Source organism: Lissotriton helveticus, chromosome 1_2, assembly GCF_964261635.1.
Source record: "Lissotriton helveticus chromosome 1_2, aLisHel1.1, whole genome shotgun sequence".
Classification (NCBI taxonomy): domain Eukaryota; kingdom Metazoa; phylum Chordata; class Amphibia; order Caudata; family Salamandridae; genus Lissotriton; species Lissotriton helveticus.
In genome coordinates, this window is record NC_136058.1 from 182,662,343 (window position 1) to 182,685,699 (window position 23,357).

General features: G+C 48.6%; 1 protein-coding gene across 10 annotated transcripts in view; it reads right to left on the reverse strand.

Annotated features, from left to right (window-relative positions):
* OSBPL9 (oxysterol binding protein like 9) overlaps positions 1 to 23,357 on the reverse strand; it is a 1,511,872-nt gene that overhangs the window by 1,132,539 nt on the left and 355,976 nt on the right. For 3 of the 10 annotated variants that reach the window (XM_078670779.1, XM_078670764.1, XM_078670771.1), the window contains exon 1: positions 13,751 to 13,908. The exons of 6 other annotated variants lie outside the window; for them this stretch is intronic. In XM_078670779.1, the coding sequence (XP_078526905.1) occupies positions 13,751 to 13,774 (24 nt within the window). In that variant the 5' untranslated portion in view covers positions 13,775 to 13,908. Of the gene's footprint in view, positions 1 to 13,750; positions 13,923 to 23,357 lie in introns of those variants that run through there. One more of the 10 variants, XM_078670755.1, reaches the window with a different exon arrangement.

Here is a 23,357-nt window from a genome sequence, read left to right on the forward strand (position 1 = left end):
GTGTCGAACATGGGGCGACTGTCTGACCAGATCTGACAAGGTGCAGATCTGTGAACTGGGACCTTTTTAAAATGGAGAAGAAAGTCAATTCCACAGTACAAGGAGGTGGATCAGTGAGGAATCTGCGGTTAGATATCTATCAAAAAAAGAAAACTTACCAAAACGAAGTTCATTTAATGGATACTTCGACCCACATATTCCTCACCAGAATAAACAGCAATACAATACCTCACAAGGTAGGTTGGTGGGTCTGTGCAATGGCTCAGACCAAAGGTTCCACGTTCACACCCACGGATGTCATGGTACCCAATGAGGTCTTGACGTTTGAACAGGCAGTCTTGGGAGACATTGAGAGCTGCCCAAATACACGTACCTCTCACAAAGAGATGATCTCCGGCAAAGAGCCCCCTCAAGGGGCCCCGTTGCGCGTTGCAGTGCCAGCCCAACGAGTAGCTGCCTGGTGATGAAGCATGCCACCCCACAAGGGGTGGGTGGGCCTTTGCTCCTAAAAGAAGCACTCTCCTCAACCTGTTAGACCTAGCTTCCCACGTAGGAACAGCACTCTCTGTGTTTTCGCCACACGACGTACACCATGCCACAAACCTTTCCCAGTGTCCAGCATAGACTTTTTGTGAATGGCTGCCAACATAACATCCACCACCTCGGAAGGGAGGATGAACACAGACATTGCAGCTCAATCTCCATACATGGAGATGGAGGTTGGGCAGGTCTAGGTGGAGGATCATGCAGTGCTGCTGCAACTGCAGATCCTCCCCAAGCAGGAGCCTGATCTGGTGACAGATGCTCATGCCCAGGAATGCTGGGTACCACACTTTCCTGGCCCAATCCGGAGGCACTAAGCGGACTTCAGTCTGATCGTTTCTCACCTTCTTTACCTGGGCAGGTGAGGCAGAGTCCGGAAGGCATACAGGAGCCCCAAGCTCCACTCTAGGAAGAAGGCATCTCCAAGAGAGGGTCAACTTGGGAACTCCAATATACAAAAACTTAAACACTACACATTCTTGGCGGAGCCAAAAAGGTTGAGCCATGGTTCTCCCCATTGTTGAAAAATACCCTGTGCCACCTCGGGGTGTAACTGCCAAACAAGAGTCACTAGGCAATGTTGGATTAGCTCACCCACCTTGATGTTTAAAGATCTTGACAGGTGGTTGGCTACCTGGAAGATGCCCAGACGACTCAGTCATTTTCAGAGGTGCAAAGCATCCTGGCACAGGACACTCCTACGGCCTGTTTATTGAAGGTGGTGGTGTCCTTAAGAACATAAACCTGCCTCCCATTGATGGCTAGGAGGAAAGCCTTCAGGGCTAAGTAAAACTCCGGTAAATCCAACAGACTGACGGGGAGGCAAGTCTCTGCTGAAGACCAGAGTCCTGTGATCTCCACCTCCCCCAGATGATCTTGATGACCTCACCAACCCAGCAACGATGCATCAATCACAATCTTCAAGTATAGGTGAGGTAAGAAGAGGGGTCTATTGTCGATTTGATTGCAGTCTAGCAGCCATTGAACCCAAAATGGAATCAGCAGGTTACCTTGGTGATGAGCCTAATTAAAGATCCCACTACAGAGCGCGTGTGTGACATTTGGTATGTTACACAAGCTGGATGAAGGCAGCCAAGAAGGCTCAGAGCCAATTTCACTGAAATTCAATAAGAGTCTGAAACATCGGGATAACAGCCTGAATGATCAGAATATCTTGAGCTGGTGGAAAGGCTGGAAAGGGCACTGTATCCAGAACCACTCCATTGGACAGAAACCCCTCGGAAGGAGTCAATGGTGACTTCAGCACATTGATGGAGAACCTCAAAGATGTGAGGAGGTTTCGCAATCATCTGGCAATGGTCTACGGCGAGTCTACATGAAGCAGTCAGTCAAAGATGGGCAGTCTGACATTCCAACCTCTGTAGATGTGCTGCAACCCCCGACATCACTTTCATAAACACCTGCATTCACTAGTAGGGTCAAAAGGAAGCACAAAAAAAACTGAAAACGCTTGTGGTGCACCTTGAAGCACAGGTAACACCTGTGGGACCGCAGAACGGGATATGAAAATAGGTGCCTTGCAAAACCGTTGCTACCATCCAGTCGCCTGGATTTAGGACAAACAGAACCTGGACCCGTGTGAGCATACATACTGAAGAGATCTACAAATGTACCAACGAAAGACGGTCTTACGTCACAAAAGAGCTTACCTTTTGACAACCAGGCCCCACTAATTAGAATGCTTATAGAAGCCCTGTTTGACTCCCATGACTGACTTAGGAGCATACTTAGAAAGGGCACAAGTAACGAAGCTCAAACGTGCGCAGGTGGAAGCATTGGAGAAACCTATGGAATTTGCGGAGGTAATCAGCGCAGTAGCACGCTTACAATCCCTGAAAGCTCCCGGACCGGATAGCTTCACACCACTGCTTTACAAGACCTTTTGTCACACCTTGAATTCTATATTCACTACACTATTAAACTCCTTGGCAGAGGCAGGGACACTCACGCACTCTATGCTCGAAGCATCCATTACAGTATTTCCCAAACCTGGTAAGGACGCCCACCTATGCAGTTTGCATAGACAGATTTCCTTACTTAACATAGACGCAAACATATTCACTAACATCCTTGCCTCCAGGCTCAACCCAAACATGCCATATCTAACTGACCCCAACCAGACAGGCTTTATACCTAATCGGATGTGTGGAGGTAACACCAAACATATTCTACATGTCATAGATAAAGTCCAGAGATTTTAATGGGAAGCTTTCTTGCTCGTGACAGACAATGAAAAAGCATCTGACCTAGTCCGTTGGTCTTACCTTCTTGCCACTTTTAGCACTTCGGCTGCAGGAGTGGTTTTGTTGCTGGGTATTTAGCGGGTACAGTGCGCCTCTAGAGCTATCGTGCAGGTGAACAGAGTTACCCTCCCGTTCCTTCGCCATACATAAGGGGACTCGACAGGGCAGCCCTAAGTCCCTGCTCCTTTTTGCGCTCTAAATGGAGCCCATGGCACAACACATCAGATCTAACCCGCAAATCAGAAGTGTGCGCTTTGGTGATGACACCCTTATTATCAGCGTTTATGATAGTGGCCCTAGAAGACCTCATGATGTCCCTACCAGCGCTAATCAGGGAATTACAGCTTTTTTTTGTAAAATATATTTTTATTTAAAAAAATGTTAGAAAGGGGAAGGGGAAGAGGAAAGAATAGAGAAAATCATACAGGCGAAAATTCCCCTCACAGGGGAGCTGCAATAAGCACTTGAAATCATAAGCGAGGGGTGGGCGGATGGGGTGTCAAGCATGATAACCAAGTCCATATGCAAGTCCAGTGCATGCTTGGGAATTCCCAGGCCCAGATCCATCCCAGCTCAGAGACCGGTAGAAGAAGGGTGCAGTAAATAATACAGAAGTTCCGAATCCCCAAAAGGCTGAATAGTGTCGCAATAATCAACAAGTCAACAAACCCCTTACCCAACTGTCCCCCACCCCCCCCCCACCCCCACCCCCCAGTGGTGACAACACAGACATTCTCGCTCCATACCGAGCGCCCTAAGCATACAATCCGCTTAAACTTGGAACAGGTGGAGTGCACGGAGCGTAGGAGGGCACACTGCTGACGGCAGGCCACGTGACAAGAAACGGACCAGTGGACCCCAACGGAACAGAAAGTTCTTAAAGTTGCCCAAGAAGATGTCTGCCATTCTCTCCATGCTCAGTAAGCTCCAGAGTCTCGCATGCCACAATGAGATAGCCGGGGCCTGAGGTCTCTTCCATGCTGCCGCCAGCGTGAGCTTAGCTGCTCCTAAACAAAGCCACAGGATGCGTTTATCCGCCTTAGTCTGGTGCTCCAATATCGGATCTCGGAGACCCAACAGCACGCAAGCCATAGAGTCCGAAATCGGATATCCCAAGATATCCTTGATGTGGGAGAGAATTTCAGCCCAGAAGGGGCGGATGACCGGACAGTCCCACCAGATGTGGTGGAAATCCCCCAACAGGCCGCAACCCCTCCAGCATCTATCCGAAGAAGTCGGGAATATTCGGTGAAGTTTTGACGGGTAAAGGTACCAATCATGCATAGTCTTCAAGTGGGCTTCCATAAGGTGCACAGAGTGATTGTGTGTCACAATGTCACTCCAGAGGTGCTTCCATTCGACATCGGAGACGTCACGACCCAAAAGGATCTCCCACTGTTCCATATAGCGGGGGCGCGGGGAGACCGCAGTGGTCAATAACAGCCCATATAAGAAGGAGATCGTCCCCCGCATCGTGGAGGATTCGAAAGGGGAAAGTGGTCTGGTAGCGGCCCCTGCAGCCCCCGCCGATGTAGCCCAGTGGAGGAGCTGGGCGTGGCGAAAGCGCTCAGTGATCGGAACCCCATAATCACGCATGCAGTTGTGAAACGTGAGCGGAGCAGCCCCGTGAAACAAATGCGTAAGTGCCCTACATCCTCCCTCCCTCCATAGCCGAAAAGGTCCTTCCTGCAGTGCCGGTGGGAAGGCCGGGTGAAGTGAATGGGGGTGAAGGGAGACGGAAACGTGGTCCATCGGTTGTCGCCAGCAACTGTGTCCTTCAGAACAGTGCTAGTGGGGGTGCTAATGTAGGCATTTCTCTGCCGGTCCGGTCTGGGCTTCCAGATCAAATCCCAAATCGACCTCCCAGCCACGCTCCTATCCATATGCAGCCAGTGTTTCTCTGAAAGCTGCTGGGACCATTCCACCACCACCCGTAGCTGCGCAGCTTTATAGTAGAGGAGCATGTCAGGGAACCCCACTCCACCCTCCCGCCTCGGTCGTCGCAGCGTTGCGAAGGGGATACGAGCCCGGCCACCCTGCCAGACATATTTCAGCATCAGAGTCCGTAAGCGGCGAAAAAAGTCCATGTCTAAATAATGGAATAGGGAGGGCCTGGAAAAGATAAAGAAACTTAGGCAGGAGGACCATTTTAAGGGCATGGATCCTGCCGAGCCATGAAAGGAATGTCGGCTTCCACCGGTCCAGGACATTCCGCACCTTGGCTAGCATAGGGGTAAAGTTGGCCGCAAATAAGGATCCAATAGTAGGCGTCAGGTGTACCCCCCAGATATAATAGGGAGGTAGGCGCCCATGGCAGGGCCGTGAGCGAGCTCACTCGCTCCACTTCTGCCGGAGGAAGAGTTAGGTTCAGCATGGACGATTTGTCAAAGTTGACCTTGAACCCCGCAGCCGCTTCAAAGCGGGAAAGCACCTCGCTGACGTGCGGCAGGGAGTGAGCCGGGTCTCCCAATGATAACAGCACGTCATCCGCAAAAAGGGATATTTTGTGCTGCTCCCCCGTGAAAGGAAGGCCCTCGATCCGTTCATTCTCCCGTATCGCCAGGGCTAGGGGTTCGATACTTAAGGCAAAGAGGAGAGGGGAGAGGGGGCACCCCTGCCTCGTACCCCGGGAGTGAGGGAAGCAAGCAGATCTGTGACCGTTAATCAGCACCCGCGAAGTAGGGCTACTATAATTAGCACGGATCATCGTGAGAAACTAGCGCGAAAAACCAAAAGCGGTTAGGGTGCGAAATAGGAATCCCCAGTCGACACGGTCAAACGCCTTCTCGGCATCCAGCCCCACCAGTACCACCGCTATGCGGAATCTGGTGGCCTTCTCTATCAGGTGCATTACTCGCCGTAAGTTGTCATGCGTTTGCCGCCCCTTAATGAACCCGGACTGATCCGGATGGATAATGGCCGGCATCAGATCTTGTAGGCGGCGGGCAATGATAGAGGAGTATAATTTAGCGTCCACATTGAGGAGGGCTATCGGGCGGTATGACGCGCATCTGGAGGGGTCCTTCCCCTGTTTGGGGATCACCGTGATCATGGCCTCGGCCATAGTGCAAGAGGTCCGCCCAGTGGTTGCCATCTCGTTGAAGAGGGAGACCAAACAGTCAGCCAATTCAGACGCAAACGATTGGTAAAAGTAAGCAGTATAGCCATCTGGGCCGGGTGCCTTATTAGGCTTCAGGGCCTTAATCGCCTCCAGTACCTCCTCCCTGGAAAAGGGGGCCGTCAATTGTTCGTTTCGTTCCTTAGAGACCTGCGGGATGGGGAGGCCAGATAGGAACGCGTCCTGTGCACTCTGATCCAGGGGATCGCCCTTATAAAGAGCCGCATAAAATTGCCCAAAGATGTCCGCCTTCTCTTCATCCCGATGCCGTACGGAGCTCCCGGAGTCCCGAATCCCCCAATATATTCTCTATCCCTTTTTTCACGAAGTTGACGGGCCAAATGCCGGCCCACCTTGTTCCCCTGCGAGTACGATACTCGCCGCAGTCTCAGGAGAGTGAATTCGGCACGGTTGTTGTAGTGGGCCTTCAACTTTCCCCTGACAGCTGTTAGTGGTCGGAGTGTCGTTCGAGAAGGGTTCAGCTTGTGCTCCCGTTCTAAGTCCGCTAACTCCGCCTCCAATTTCTCCCGCTCCTCCCTCCTCAAGCGATTAAGAGCCGCATTGAGGGCTATGCAGGTGCCCCTCAAGGAAGCCTTACAGGCGTCCCATGTGTTGAATACCGACGTATCTGATGTCGGGTTAAGATTCAGGAACTCCCTTATGGCCTTCCTGAGTTCCTTACAGGAGGTATCATCTCTAACTAGCGCCGCCGGAAAGTACCATTTCCGAAAGCCATCTCCCCTCGCCGACCACTGCAGCATAAGGACCAAGAGGCTATGATCTGAGACAGAGAGTGGAAAGATCCTAGAACCGCGGACATCTCCCCTGAGCGCCTGGCTTAAAAAAATATGATCAATGCGGGAATAGGTGTGGTGCACGTGTGAGAAGAATGTATAGTCTCGTGTCTGAGCGTGCACAGTGCGCCAGCCATCTATCAGTCCCAGGTCCTCCACCCTGTCCTTCGTTGCAGCGGAAAAGACGCCAGAGTCCGTCCTCTGGGCACGGAAGCTGTCTAGGGTTTTATCCCAGACCATATTGAAATCACCCATGGCAAACAGATGACCCTCCACAAAACTTCCCACCTTATCCAACAACCCCTGAAGAAAGCTATTCTGTTGGGCATTGGGCGCATACACCACCACAAACGTACACAAGCGGCCATAGAGCAATCCTTTGACCATCAACCATCTGCCCTCTTTGTCACAACTCACTCCTTAAGGCTGGAATTGGAGGGACGCCCGAAACAGAAGAGCCACTCCCTTGTGCTTAGTAGAGGCAGAAGATCTATATATGAGGGGGAATTGCCTGTGACGGAGCCGGAGCTCATCCTTACGTGCTAGATGGGTCTCCTGGAGACCCACCACATCTAGATGATGGTCCAACAAATATTTCCATAACTTTTGCCGTTTCTGTGGAGAGTTGAGACCTTTCACGTTCCATATGCCAATGCTAAGAGGCATGAGGAGAGTGCAAGTCCCACCGCTCCACGATCGCCAAATCAACACTGCCCCACCCCCTCCTCATCACACACTTCCAGACTTCCCTTTCCACAATAGGACCCACCCTGTGCGCACCTGTTCATACCCCTCCCCATTCGTCGCCCGTCCCCGCATCCAGTCCCATGCCTCCAACCCCCCCGGCCCCCGAACAAGCATGGAGAGGAGTCCATCAAAGAGCCCCCCCTTGGAGCACAATTGGTAGAGAAGAACATATGCAAGAGCCAGCCGATCACATCCCCCACACGTGAAATACCTTCAGCAAGCATCCAGTTGTCACCACTCCCCCCACACCCACCCCAACACCCATCCCAACAGAACCTCCCCCCAGTCCCCCTCCCCCGCCCAGCCTCCCTGATCCCCCCCAACATACCAAAAACCCACAAAACAAAATGATACAGTCCTGAAATAAACCATCCCTGAGAGCAACTTCCCAGGGGGCAGGATCGGGAGTTCAACAAGGGTGCTCCCAAGGCCGAAGACCAGGGTGTCTTCTCAGAAAGTATAAACAAACCCCCGGTACCTGATTACATGTGGCCCTCCGGCGCCATAGGCCAGCTGCCCGAAGATCAGGCCGCCCTGGAGCTCTGCTGAGAGGACAGCAGTGTCACAGAAGCCACGGATGCCACCACGTTTCCTCTCTCCTGTAGGCTAGTCGTACGATCCGGTCGTCTGTGGCTCGCCTCTGAGCCCACTCTGTGCCATGACGAGGATCGACGCCTCCTCCGTGGTGACGGGCTGCGGGGGTCAGGTGCAGGGGCCTCGTCGTCAATGCCCAGAAGCTCCTTTGCCTCCCGGAGAGATCGAATCTGAGCCAGTCTATTCTGCCATCGAAAGACTATGCGGAAAGGATGGCCCCACGAGTAGGAAATGTTGTGCTCTCGCAAGTAGGCTGTCACCGGCCGGAATTCGCGCCTCTTCTGGAGCGTCGTGGCAGCCAGGTCTTGATAGAGTTGGGGACGATGTTCACGAAATTGCAAGGAGGGAATGTCCCGCGCCTTTCTAAGGATTCGTTCCTTGAGCTGGAAGTCATGCACACATACAAGAATGTCAGGGGGAGGGCCACCATTACGCCTGGGCAACCCAACCCTGTGGACCCTATCCATCCTGATCTCGTGCAGGTCCTCCTCGTCGAGTATTTGTAGAAGGAGTGCCTGCACATATCCTCGGAGGTCTCCGGCTTCGCCATCCCACGGCACCGCCCTTATGCGGATGTTGTTCCTTCGGGAACGATTCTCCAGGTCCTCCGCGTGGGCTTGGAGGTCTATGTTCTGTTCCGTGAGACGGAGTACATCCTGCTGCAGTTGATGGACATCGTTGGCCATGCTAAGATCGTGATCTTCCAGTGTGGCCACACGCTCCCCGATACCGTCGACGTCCCTCCGCACCTCGCGTAGATCCGATGTAAGTTGGGCGCGAAGTTCCGAGATATCTTCCTTTATCGAGGTGAAGAGCTCGGTCATGAAAGCTTTGGTGGCCGGAGCCTCATCATCACTCCTCCCGGGTGAGGCACTAGGGCCAGGTGAGGCCGGTGGCTGAGAGCTCTTGGACGAACCCTCCTTACCGGGCTTCCCCTTACGCTGCGAGGTGGTCATCACTGCTGCACCCCTCCGTCCGTGGGAAAAGCGGGAAAGAACCGTGCCAGAGGGCGGAACCCCGTTGGGCCCCTGTAGCTGATCACAAGTGAGGGCGCTGCTCCAGTGGCCCCCGGTGGCCCAATGGACCTGAGTCGGGCGAGGAAGATCCGGGCGCTGCAGGGCGGCACCACCCGCGGGTCCGTGCCCAGATGAGTCGCCCGATGTAGGGGGGTGCGCGATGACGCACAAGTCACTGTTCCAAGCTTGGTCAGCAGCGCAGGCCAAATGCCACAGATCCAGGGTTCACTCGGGGCGCCTCACACACTGCTCCCTCTGGGCCTCAAGCCCTACAGCGATCCGGACCCCAGTTCGTAGTGCCTCGGTCCTCAAGACCGTCTACCTCCCCCGCTGGTGGGGGCCACAGCTCGGCCCCAGAAGGCGATGGAATCTAGGCTGCTCATCCGGATGGTCTCCTGGAGACCCCCCCCACCCCCAGCAGGACCGCCACTGTGTGTACTGTCGGGCACCGTGCTAACCGGCAGCTGTCCACCTGCATGGGGGAGCCTCAGCGGGGGCCCGCGCCTCCAGGCGTGCCCCCACCACGCTCCACGTCGCGCAATTCCAGGTGGCGCCGGCCCAGGCAGTTCGCGAGACCAGATGCTCAGGCGCCCTCCACTTCAGGCCGCGTTACCTCCGCACCTCCCAGCCTCGTAGAGCAGGCCCCAACGAAAGTCCGCTGCTTCGCCCCAGTGAGCGCCACCAGCGCGGTATCCGGCGGTCAGGTCCTCCAACCACAGGTAGGCCACAGTCCCCGGGTTCGCGCACCACACCGGCCGGGTCGATGCAGCTCTCCCCCGACCGGCGGCCCAAGCAGGTCTACTTCGGGACCGCCGCGGCCCTCAGCAGTCACAATGCGGCCGGAGCACACCACGGAGGCCCAGCAGCGCCGGCCGGTCTCTCCGCTAGGCCGCCCCGAATCGACGGCGATTTCAAGCCGCTCTTCCCCTCCTTCGACGCCAAGCGCCGGGCACGACCCCCAGTGGATCCGGGGTCGCACAGAAAGCCGTGAAGGAGGCCGGGGTAAGTGCTGAACAAGGCTATGAAAGGCCCGGCGCCGGAGGGACAGAGAAGCACGTCTTACTCCGCCGCCATCTTGGCCACGCCCCCCCAAAGAATTACAGCTTTTTAAGGAGGTCTTCAGGTCCAAGGTTAATCTTTCTACATATTGAATCTCACTGTATCTGTGACACATTAGGAGCAGTTGGAGGCCAGTAACCAATCGCCTACTTCACAGACACTCTCCCCTACCTTGGGATTCGACTCATGACAAGTGAGGGCAGACATGCGGAAATGGCAGTGCCTTCGGCTCTCTTAATTAGGACGCACTGTTGCGATTAAAATGATCATTCTACCAAAAATTGTATGCACATTTCAAGCTCCTCCCTTAGCACTACACAAAAACATGCTGACACTACTGCAAAAGGAGATCGATAATTTCACATGGGGCGGGAAACGCCATCGCATGGCGCAGAACCTTGCATAGTACCAGACATCTGAAGGAGGATTGGGAGTGCCCAATATCACACAATATTTTAAAGTCTTGCAACTTCATTTCCTTGTATAGTGGGGGTGATCAACCTCTGAGAAACACTGGTGTTTTATGGTACAAGTCACAGCAGGCTCTCATATATGGAAGATACCTTGGCTTCCCAGACAAGGCAGGGCTTGGGAGTTGTACTCCTCTACTATAACAGAAGCCGCATTTATGATGTGGGACAAGGTAGCAGTCCGAAAGGGTCCAACAACGTTTCCCTCACCAATGGACCCCTCTTTATTAACCCATACTTACATCCGGGCATCAGAGGGGCCCATTTCAAGCTCTTGCAATCAGCAGGCGCAAGCAAACAGGTGGCCTCTTTGAAGAATCTCAGATTATTCCTTTTGATATCCTAAAGAAGAATTTTAATCTAGCAGAGGCTGACCGCGTGAAATAGCTGCAAGTAGCCACTGGGGGATGTATCCATCTGTCAAGTCACATGGCATCCACGTGTTAATGCAATTTAAGATGCAGCTGCTATTGAAGGCTACAGATAACAGCCTGATCTCAGACTTTAACTCACTCTTAGGACATTTCCCATCCACACAAGTCAAGAGCACTGGGAGGCGTAAGTAGGGAGACTCCTTTCACACAAGATTGGGAGGCTATATTCTATAGAGCACATCATACTGCATGTGACATTGCAAGCACCGACACAGCCATCCAAAATAGTTGCATACTGGACACCTGCCAGAATGCAGAAATGGTGTCCAGAGCGCAGTAAGAAGTGCTGTAGGGAGCATGGAGGCACTAGAATTCCCTGCTTTCCAGTGTATATCCCTCTTGGGCTGCCAAATCCCCTCACATACCCCTTGAAGTCCCTGTGGGGCAAACAAATAGCCCTGGTACTAGGAGTAGAACACCAGACTATTCTCTAGCTCTGGGGATCAGACAGGATTCGAGACTATACATCCTGCCTCCAGCAGATTTGGAATTTTCTGGGTATGGAGAGGCTGAAAATGACAGTAGTACACAGGCTGGAGGCATAGCAAGAGCTGTGGGCTCCTTTATACAATTAGCATCTCTAGAGTTCAAAGAGTTGACTTTCCCTACATACCTACAACTGTTGCATGTGATTACCTTCCCCAAAAGAGATACAGTAACTGATGCAGGCCGGGCCGTGATCAATAATGCATAGGGTAGGAGTGGAGCCTGTTAGTAGGAAGGTAAAATTATCACATTGGGAATAATATTGCTAGGGGCGGAGGATTAGGAGACGGAGAAGGTTTATCTTGCTTTGGGGGCAGGGGGTTTGCTCTGTTTATTTTTGTGAGCAGGAACTGGGTGTAGGCGCTATGGCAGAATATTCTTTCCACAGATAAGTTTACAGTCACAGTGTGCCATTTGGCTAAACAAGCTAAATGACACCCTCCTACGGATAACATCCCATGCTCCCTCCTTTTAGGGTTCCCTTTTGTGGTTACTGCCAACACATTATTACCCTCGTCCGGTGAGTCACTAGCCCTTTGAGGCAAGACCACTTCACATACAAGGCTCTTTTTTCATTCCCAATGTCGTGTCACCTTATTCTCTTCATATAAGCTATCTGAAACACAAATTTAAAAGCAACCAATTCCGAAAAGCAACTACCCGAAATACTTGTACTTTTTAAATGACTATGTGCAGGAACTATAGTTACAAGGAATCAAGGGTGGTTTCATTTCTAATGTTGAATTGATATTTAATTGTCTGAGCCAGAAAAACTAAATTGAATATTAAACGCTGGCTTTAACAGCAATTAGTTTTCATTGCACATATTGTATTTATATTCTTGTAACTAAAAATGTTTTACAAGTAATGCAGTTGGATTCTCAATCAATAAATGTTTAAACTCAAAGTATTAATACTGGGATAACTTTAGTCTTCCCGGATCATGACTGACCTGCTACAGAAAAAACACTTGTGGTAGAGACGGCCACCAACTTGAGCATTGATTACTCAATTCAGTTAGGAGGGCTGGCCTTGAAAACTCATAAGAAAACCTTCACCCAAATCACAATGCTATTGTTCACCTTATTGCTGCTTCGTGTCTCTAAAGCCATGGGTTCTTTGCTTACAATTTCTGTTTAGATCACTTTCTGGCTAGTCAATTTGACCTTAAAATTCTTCTATGGCCTTGGACTCGCAGTGGATTTCGAGTTCATTGATACAACCCCATTCAGGCTCAACTTGCTGATCAACGCTTTTCATACCATTCACCAAGACTGCATGTGCGTCTCATCCATCAGAACGCTCTTCTTGGTGCTCTCTAGGTCTGCTTGCTTCTCATCCCTTTCAAAGCACGCATATAGTTTAAGCCCAGTGCCTTGCAACTTTCCACGATACAAATGCAGTATGAGGATGGCTACAAAAATAGCCCTGCTTACGTGCTCATGGTTATGTACCTTTCAGTGAAAAACTGACAGCAATTTAAAGAGGTGCTAATTTTTCATTTGTATCTGCCATGTCAACTTTCTGCAGAAGATTGTTAACAAAACGCTGAAATAAGCCCCAATTCAAAACATATAAACTCAAAACAGTCTTCCTCTCCAATGCCTCAAGGAGAGAATGCACCCAGGAGCGCAAACAAGTTAAAGTACTGGCCCGAACCCCTCAGTAGTCTTCATTTCCAAAGCCCCATCTTATGAACTAGCCCTCTAGTATATGAGCTTCTCTACCGCCTGGAAGGATCAACTTTAAGCCAAAGATATCTAGCAAAAATCATATATGTTGAAATCAGCGTTCTTACTTACAGGAGACACACGAATGTTTGCCCAGGAAACACCCGAACTGGATAATCATATTTTAACGGTTTACAGATTTCAGTAATTACTCGCAAAAGGCCCAGCGCTTTCTATAAATCACTATTGAGGGGGCACAAATAAGATGTGTACAAAAACGCGTTCATTTGCAAAAAGATACATTGATCAAAGACGCTGTGGATTTTTTTTATTTTTATAAACACTAGTGCGCATAAACAGGATATTTTCAAGGCATAGGCGTAAAACAAATCAAACATAAGAGACCGGAAATTATTTTAAACTAATGGGCATGCTTTAAGATGAATTGGAGCGCTTAGTTCTGACGTAAAAACAGGTCGATTTACTAAGTAGCACTGACACAGTCTAACCTACTATTAAAGAAACGATGTACTTGTGATCGCTGATGTTACTTACACTGCTAAGTCTTCTCACAGACATGTTCGTGGGCCTGCTCTCGAGGTGAAAGACATGCTTGTCCTCAAGATAATCCCCCAGCAGTAGAATGACTATGCTTCCTTAAAACAGTAGACAGGGCTCCCTACTTACAGCTAGCCACTGTCAAACTGCACTTCCTTAGTCTGTGTACAGACTTCAACCTCACTTCCCACCGTAGCTCTGATTTGCTGCGCAACCCTCACCCACATAAGAGGTTGCGTGTGATAGGCTGCCTGTCCGTCACGTGTTTTCAGGACCAATGTCGACATGTTCCTGGGCTGATCCTCTGCCAGCTTGAATTTACATCAGGCGCTTAGTTTCACTGTTACCTTGAACACTCCAATTAAGATGAAAAGCAATTATGTGAACAGCGGAGCTGCAGGTTCAACTAATTGGTTTACCTTTTGAACTCATCATGTTTACAAGAGTGAATTAAAATTAATTTGCCTTCCCAGGGCTAGTTTCCTTGGTTCCGCTGTTACTGATAATTATAAAAGGTGGAATAAAGCAGTTTTTGTTGTCAATGACCCTCAACGGAAAAGATTTATTTTCGGCGCCTGCATATGGCATGCTAGCCTGTATTTCTGACCCGCAAAACTTTTTTTTCTATCGGGTTAAGTAGTTTAAAATCCACTTCGAGAGTCACGAGAGGATGATACAGTGGTTGTGAATCAGACACGTCAGGCGATCCTTTCAATACGCCAGACGACATTTAAGGAAGTGGCATTGAAAATAGAAGGCTGATTTATTCTGCAGGGTACTGGCCATACACCATTCTGCTTCATCTATACTCTACCCCCACGCCCCCTCCCACCAAAAAAAGACCCACAGCTAAAATATACTCCACTGTGTAGTATAGAAACAACTCGGACACCTATCATTACACATCAGTTTCATCCTTGTGATGGACTGAGAATAACTTAATCTGTACTGTCTTCAGCCGCTGGAAAGCCTGTTCTTCCCCATCAAATTTGCAGTTTGTTTGTTCCTGCAAAGTAGTGCAATAACTATGTTTTATTACAAGTTGCAGAACAGTGTCAGATGTGACAAGAAAATCATGGAAATGTTTATTTTAAGCAACCTTTTAAATAGTCCAATCACAAAAAACACATGGAGGGATCAATTCTTGGACAAAATTAATTCACCCACTGTTACACGGTGAATAAAAGGGTCTTAAATGCCACCATATGAGGAGATCACTACATCAATTAAATCTGTGGCCACCTGGAAAACATAGGCCCAGTCGGTATTCCCAAACTTTAAAGTAAAGCAATTGAACAGTGAAACAAATAAGCAGCACTGTACTACTTAACTTATTTACTGATTCGGAGACAGGGACTTTTTTTTGGTTCTCAGTCAAATACAACAATTATCATTATAATTAAACACAATGAAAGACCAACAAGGCTGGTTAGAGACCAACTAGTGTCTCAGAAAGATTACAAATGTGAGAAACTTTACTTGGCATTCGTAGATCTTAGTTCCGCGTTCGATTGTGTCAGACATGACCAACTCTGGAGTTAGAGGACTTAGGCGTGGATACGCAACTTATTAATTTTTTTAAGCAATTACTCCAAGATGCTCATGCAATGGTCCGTTACAGAGGTATGGGAGAGTGTACTGCCAAGTTTGCAGTAAAGAAAGGGGTGAGACAAGGATGTGTGCTTGCCCGATCCTTTTTACTTTGTATATCAGTGACTTCGGTCCAGTTTTAACTAGCAAGTGCTAGGATTGGCAATACATCGACAAGCTCCCAATCCCAGTCTTGTTGTATGCAGACAATGCCGTTCTAATGTCACGCACACAACTTGGGCTCCAAAGAGTTGTTTCCAGCTTCTCAACCGATATGTCCAACTTGGGCCTTCAAGTAAACACCACCAAAAATACATTATGAAATGTGGAACCAAAAGCATAAAATGGCGAGACCTTTTTATTAATAACAACAAGTTCGAGTTTATCAATAGATTTTCGCATCTGGGGATCCTATTCGATCAAAAGGGGTCATGGTTGTAGGAAGGTGGATATGTGACTATATGGTTACCCCAACTTTTTGCCAAGTGTTTAGCTGGTTTTCGACTTAGTTGGCCTGGGATCCTGCTAATCAGGGCCCCATGCTATCTGCTCTCACTGTAAAATGAACTCCATGTACTTTAGGTACATCCCCAATTGGGGTTTGGGTCACCTTGTGAGCCCCTGTATAGAGTACCATAGGTACCCAGGGCATAGGTGCATCCAAGGCCTACCAGGGGCTGCAGCATGTATTATGCCACCCCTGGCTGGCCATCCAATCTGACACAACTGGCTGATCACTCAGCTGGGGCAAGGTCGTGTAATCGCCCCTTGCTTAGGTATAGTATTCCTATACCTACCCTTATATATAGACACATATATACCTATAAGTCACTCATATGGCAGGCCTTAACAATCCGGGAGGCAGAGTGCTTGGTTTTATGTGAGATGGTGGTCTAGCATGAGCTGAGCCTGTCTGCAGCTTTCGAAACCATGTCCTTATAGCTGTTGATATAGCCATACCATATAGTCTTAAGTGCATTATAATCCTCACGGTTAATGCTAACTTTGGTTTGGCTTTATCAAAACATGTTGTGTAAGGTGTCATACGCTATGGAATACTACCCCCCCCCCCCCCACAAGGTGCCCCATGCATAGCCCGGTTCAAACCAGTTGCTGGGGCACTCCAGCCCCAGCTCTGGCGCGAAACTGGACAAAGAGAAAGGGGTGTAACCACCCCCTTCTCAGGTCCCACCCATAGGAGGGACCTAGCAGGTAATCCAGCCCCTCCAATCAGTATATAGGTAGGAGCTGAGTCTAGAGACTTTAGATTATCCTGAACTGAAACTCTGAAACGAAACTCTGGACCTTTGAAATTCTACTGCAAATAGAAGACTCAAGAATCTACTTTGTGGTCAAGGAGTGACCACCCTGTGCAAACAGGCACCACCAGTAACTTGCCGGTTTGCTTTGTCGACGCTCCCGCCAAAACCCGACGACCTAGCGACGCAGCCTCTGGACTTGCAGACTTCTCTGACTCTGACCCACATTCACAGCAAAGCTGGACACGAGAGACGTGGTATCGGACACCCTGCAGTACCTGCTTTTTGCTAACTGTGCAGCTTCTGAGGCGTCCTCGAAGTTGTGCATTGGGGTTTGAGAAGCCCCAACCCCGAGCAGTAAGTGCACCAAAGCTCAGCCCTCCACGAGTGCCGCGTGGGGCCTGTGCCTGCATTTCTCCTCGACGCGACTTCGCGGTTGCTAGCCCGTTGGCTAGTAGCCCTCCTGAAGACATCCTTTTGAATCAACACCGCTTGCCTGGTTGCTCTGGGCTTGCTCCTGCTTTCCAGTTAAAGTGAAGCCCCCCCAGACCTAGCTGGTCTGAACAGAAGCCAATCTTCCCTTCCTGCGTGGGTTGCCTTTGCCAAGGCTTGTTGACTCCAATCCGGAAGCCGACACCGCCAACAGCGAGATCCTTCGTGGGACAGTCCGTATCCAGCTCCTGGTCGTCGTCGACGCCTCCTGGTCCACGCGGCTGCAGAGACAAGCATCACATCCTCACCTGATTGCATCTCAACATCGCCTGGTTCCTTCCCGGTCACTGGCTAGTGACCCAGACTCTGTCCCCTCTGCTTTCAGGTTCTTCTCGACTTCGATCCACCCTTGGATCCACCCGGACATCTTCCTCCTGGTCGCCTGCAGCATCTTCTTGCAGCTCTCCATAGGATTTGACGACGAAACCCGACACAAAAGAACACCTATGCACCCGGCTTCCCTGGGTGAGGTAGCTCGAGTGCTCCGGTGCTCCCGTGGGTAACAACTATCCAAGTGTCCTAGTTTAACTGGGTTTTCCCGTAGTCCACCCGGAAGTGTCCGAAATCAACTACTTTGTAAACTTTACGTTCCCATTAAAAGTCTATGGTAACACAAGTGTGTGTTTAGACACTGCACAAGCATCCTGTGGGTCTCCTACTTCCAGTCCTTTGGTTGATCAGTGTAGCCCCAGCCATTTCTTAGGCCCTAGGCCTACTCACCTTTCCTGAAGTGGTTCTTATACCACTTCTTTAGTATATGGTTCGTGAGGCCTCTAGGGCAGAATTGTATTTGTGCAACTTATAGTATGCTTATTGAGTAATTTGTGCTGTATCTCGAACTCTGACCTCATAAAGAGTGCAGAGGGGTTGTGTTAGTAATAAATACATGATATATACCATGTGTGGTGTCCTTTCATTTGGTATTCAAGGGATTATTATTGGTAAAACAATTGGCTTCACATGCTCTCTGAAGTGTTAGCCTAAGACTGCTTTGTCCATGCTACCACTAGGATAGCTGGTCTATAAGGTTTACTTTACAACCATCACCATAGGGTTGTTTGGACTGGTGCAAGATGCTCACTAGAATAGTGAACATCATATGCCAGGCCAACTTCTCACAATGGTCACATGCTATTTTAACAAGAAAATTGTTATTTTCAAAAGCCAAGGCAGCACTAGCCAACTTGGCTTGAAAACTGGGTAGAAGATCGGTTGTGGAATTAATGGCGATTTATAAAGCGAAGTGTGTCTCAACTGCTATGTATGGTTCTGGTATCTGGGGCTACGCTGATTCTCAGCCCCTGCAATTATTTGAGAATGCCTTTTTGAGGTATCTATTAGCAGTCCGGAATTGCACTGCCACCTATATTTGCCATGCAGAGCTTGGAATGCCATACATATCAGACCTAATTAAGATCCAAACGATCCTATAATGGCATAAGATATGGTCAACAACTTTTACTAGTTTTAACCGGGATATTCTAAATGATTTTTTTAAGCTAGAAAGGGTACTTCATATTCCCTGGATAAAATATGTTAAGAACTTTATGTTAGACCTTGGGCAGCCCGGATAGCATTACAACAATTTCAAGAAAAACCCTAAAGTTTGATTGTTTAGAGCTTTTGGAGACAATTAGATTCTCCTCTGAAATAGTAAAGCCCACAGTTAGGGATAATCAAATGCTACTACTTCATTCTGGTGTGCAACTATATCCTTTAACCGTAAAAGGGGGGTATGATAGAATGTTGCTGACACGTTTTCACTTAGGGTACTTCCATAGACTAACAACCTCCCCAGTTATGAATGACTGGTCGAGAACCTTATGCCCGTGCCCATGTGATGATTTATCTATGCAATCCACAATGCACATATTATTTTGTTAATTTCATACCATGTTAAGGAAAAGAAGGATTGTACCTATATTAAGGGTGTTAGGCCGGAGACAATGCCGACAAGCCTTTCTTATATTACAAATTTTAGAACATGATGTGTTTATTAGTCCCCTAGCTATGCATCTGAAAGGTGTAATTAGATGTAGGAAAGTAATGTGGACCATGGACCTGGCTTTTTAAAGTTTGTAAAAATAATATTTTAAATATGTTTGTTTAACACTTAGCCAAAATGACTGTTTTTTTATATTATGTGCTATAATGTGCTATTATGATTTATTCTTTTAAATCAAATAAAGCAAATTTTTAATTGAATTGATTACAAATGGCAAACTTTTATAATTTAACTAAACTAGATTACTGACTCACTCGTGTACTCATCACCAATAGGATTCCTGGAAAAAAAGACTATCAAGCGACATCACTATTCTCTTTGAATAGTTTATAAATACCCTACAAAAAGAGTCATGCCCTGCTGTGGCGATCACGCTAGATGAAGTGAAGCTCTTCGATATGTTTTCACAGGCCTTCCTCGAATACAGTCTTAGAAAATATATAGTATGTAAGCCCCACAAAAATGTGTGAATGCTCTATATACAAATGCTAAGGCCTTCATTTAGTGTTGCGCATTTCATATTCACACGTACCAGTCAAGATTGCCGTTTCTGCTAGTTGGAGGACCTCTGTTGCAGTAAAACAAAATGAATGGATTTCTGGTGATGTTACTAGCTTATGCAAAGTATCAACATATGCCTAAGACATCTTTTCTGTGGAAAAGACATCAGTTACACTCCATAACACGATTTTTAACAATGCTGCACCGTTGGGATACCTCTTAAACAAAACAAAGGTCTGCATGCAAACTCCTCAGTCTTCACTGGGCAATGAACAAAATAAAATATCATGTTTTAAGTAGCAGCCTAGGCCTAAAAAATTCTAGGCATGTTTTTCTGCAGGGAAATACAGTAGGCGTCACCCATAGGAGTAAAAATGATTCCCAGTGACAACCTGAAACTCCAAATGCCCCACTCTGTAGATTTCAACTAAATATGATATTTTACTTGAAATCACAATGCATGAAATTATGCTTAAATTCTAATATAGTGTAAGGAATCAGTTTACTGTAGATATAGAACAGCCACGTGATTATCTAGAGTAACCTCAACCTGCTAAACTATTAATCCAAGTAAATGACTTGTTCCTTTTGCTGAGTAAGGTTTCTAGATCTGCATGCTGCGCATCGATTGCAAACGCCTGGCAACCGGTCTGTTCACTGGTGGAATGAAACCAGGCTTAGACCAGGGGCCCATTGAGTTGTCAGTCAGGGTTTCGTTGAATGGTAACAAAGGCTCACAGAGGAAGTCTGAATAGATTGCAAAATATTTATCTTAACTTCCATAATTGGGAACAACAAGTTTAATACGTCCGCTGCCCGTCTCATCAGCACAGGAGGCGCTCTCTCCTGGTGATGGCCGAGGGGCATAACACAACTCAGTGTTGGGTTAAGAATCCAACCCACAACTCACCTGCAAGTACTTGTACAGATTTTCATCGACCTAGAAAACCAGGCCTAAAAAATTCCTGTCGCTTGCTCACTAAAGCAACCCAATTTCTGGGGGGGCAAGAACTTACTGGGGCTTTACTAGCCCTCTCCCTTGAGAGTAGGATACACAAACGGATAGGAGCGGTGCCCACTTCAAGTCTTTCTAATGAGAGCAGGAGACTTCATTCCTCGGTACAGAGAGTGCAGCTCGCTCTCATCCAACAAAAGGTGGGTTTACTTTGCCTGCTGCATTGAGAGCAGCTATGACACAATGCTGTTCTCGAAATAAAGCTGTAGGGTGTAGGCCAAACCAGTGCTGCTCTTTCTCATGTACGTTTATGTCTCTGCATGAGTTTTTTTTTTTTAAGTGGCTTAAGTCACTCTTGGGCCCCGTGAGTCTTGGGTGACCCAGTGTAATGCCCAGTGTAATGCTAAGAGCCTGTGGCTAAAGGTCCACAATTCTGCCTCACAGCCATCCTCGCTCCTGCTGGGCTTCTACAATTGGACCGCAGCAGGCCTATCATACTGCCTAATCTCTGACGTTTTTCACTCCTTTCAATTTCTGTGATCTCAGTATCCACCAGTCTTGGGTAAGCGCAGAATCATAGCAAACAGACTGATCCGTGATTCTTTGGGATTTATTCACATTATCTAGCAGGAACTGTACTGTCCCTTATAATTTTTACCTCGCCCTTCACATGCACATTTGCACACCAGGGTATAAAAAGATCTTCTAGATCTGAGTGGGGGTAGGGTGGGCAGGACATTTACTTTTCGTAATTTGGTCCCCCCAAAAAGTGTAAATCAAATCCGACCGTGGACATAACAGAAAAGTATGCATGTGTACAGAGTCAGTAAGTTCAGAGAGGGGATCTCAGAGCCATCTGAACCCAATTACCGTCTGCTTCTTCCATTCTTCGGTGTTATTCTTAGGCAGGGTCAGTGGTGTAATCAAAAGAGTTAAAAGCTATACAGGTTTAGGAAAAGAACAGCACAAGTACTAAGCTGCCCCACATGTGAGCTGTGCATAGAAGCTATACAGGTGCGAGACAAACAGGACAAAGCTGTGTAGATGGGAGTGAGCCACATAAGGCTGGAGCTAGGCTCAGGCCACATTTCATGCTTGCCTGTCATTTTCCATTGTAGATCAACAAGTTATTTAAGTCAGCGGTAACTAGTGATATTGGCATTAAAATGTGCCCTGCCATCTTTGGAAGAAAGGTTGCTTATGTCAGATTGATTTGACACAGGGTGTCTAGGGTTGGTCCACTAAGGCACGATGTGGTCCAGATGAACAAGTTACTTACCTTCGGTAACGCTTTTTCTGGTGGATACAGTATCTGCCTGGGGATTCCTCACCTTGTTAATATCCGCTGCACCAGCAGCATTCAGAATTTTTTTGTAGCTCTCCACGCCGACGAGGACGACGTCACAGAAACATCGCTCCACTCGCGACTCTGCTGACATCACTGGAGCCATAAGAGAGCCTCGTCGGCGTGATGACGTCAGTTCCGCCCTTTATTTTCCGTGCTTTCGAGGCACACGGACAGACCGACACAAATATATACAGTTTACACAGTAATATTCTCTCTCTCTCTCTTTCCTGGGTTTTCTGTTTCTCTCATTTCCTTCCTCTTAGGAAAGGAGATATATGTAGTGTTCTCTCCTCGTGCGAGGACACTGTTCCGTTTACTGTCTCGTGCTGCCCGTTGGCACGCAAGACCCTGGTCGATTATGACGGTTGGAATCCTGTGGTGGTCAGTTGACGCCGCTGCCTTGAGGTGCTAGCATACACGTTGTACCCGTCTGTGGCAGGGCCGGACTGGGAACCACAACCGGCCCAGGCAAACTAGAGGTGCCGCCAAGCTCTTTGCCGGGGCCAGTTTTCGGCCGATTTTGGTACAGGGCAAAAACAGCCCTGTCACAAAAATGGCCCCCAGGGGCCCAAAACCGGCCCCCACTCGTGCGGCGCACCGGGGGATTGCCCGGTGCCTGCTATGGCCAGTCCAGGACTGGTCTGTTGGAACTTGTTTTATCGCAATAAATCTACTTGGAAGTTTATCTACGTGTCACGATTACTACCTAAACCAACACACAAAGTGTGAAATCAATGCAGTAAAGCACAACAAATTTAACACTTCCATTGAAAGCAACAGACATAAAATAACATCATTGTAGGCATACAAGGGTGGACAGCGGGGAGGCGGGTGGGTCAGTGAGGAATCCACAGGCAGATACTGTATCCACCAGAAAAAGCGTTACCGAAGGTAAGTAACTTGTTCTTCTGATGCATACATCTGCCAGTGGATTCCTCACCTTGTGAATATAGTCCCACAGATGTCCCCTCTCCCGGAGGAGGGTGTCCACCCTTCAATACCAAAAAGTCCTGTAGGACGAAACACGCAACGTGACCGTCCCTCCTCACCTCGGAATCTAAGCAGTAATGCTTCGCGAAGGTGTGGAGGGAGGCCCAAGTTGCCGCTCTATCAATGCCCTCCACAGGAACACCTCTAGACAAGGCAGATGTTGAAGACTTAGCTCTAGTGGAATGAGCCCTTATACCCTCTGGAGGATCCTTACCGGCCAAAGAGTAACAGATCTTGATGTACAAGATAATCCCTCTAGAAAGGATGCGCTTATGCACCGCTATGCCTTTACTGCAGCCAGCAAAGCCCACGAAGAGTTGGTCATCCACACGATAAGTCTCTAGTCCTATCGAGGTAAAAACTCACTGCCCTTTTAGGGTCCAAGCGGTGAAGCCGCTCCTCCTCCTTGGAAGGGTGAGGGGGAGGAAAGAAGGTAGGAAGGGTAATGGACTGCCCCTGATGAA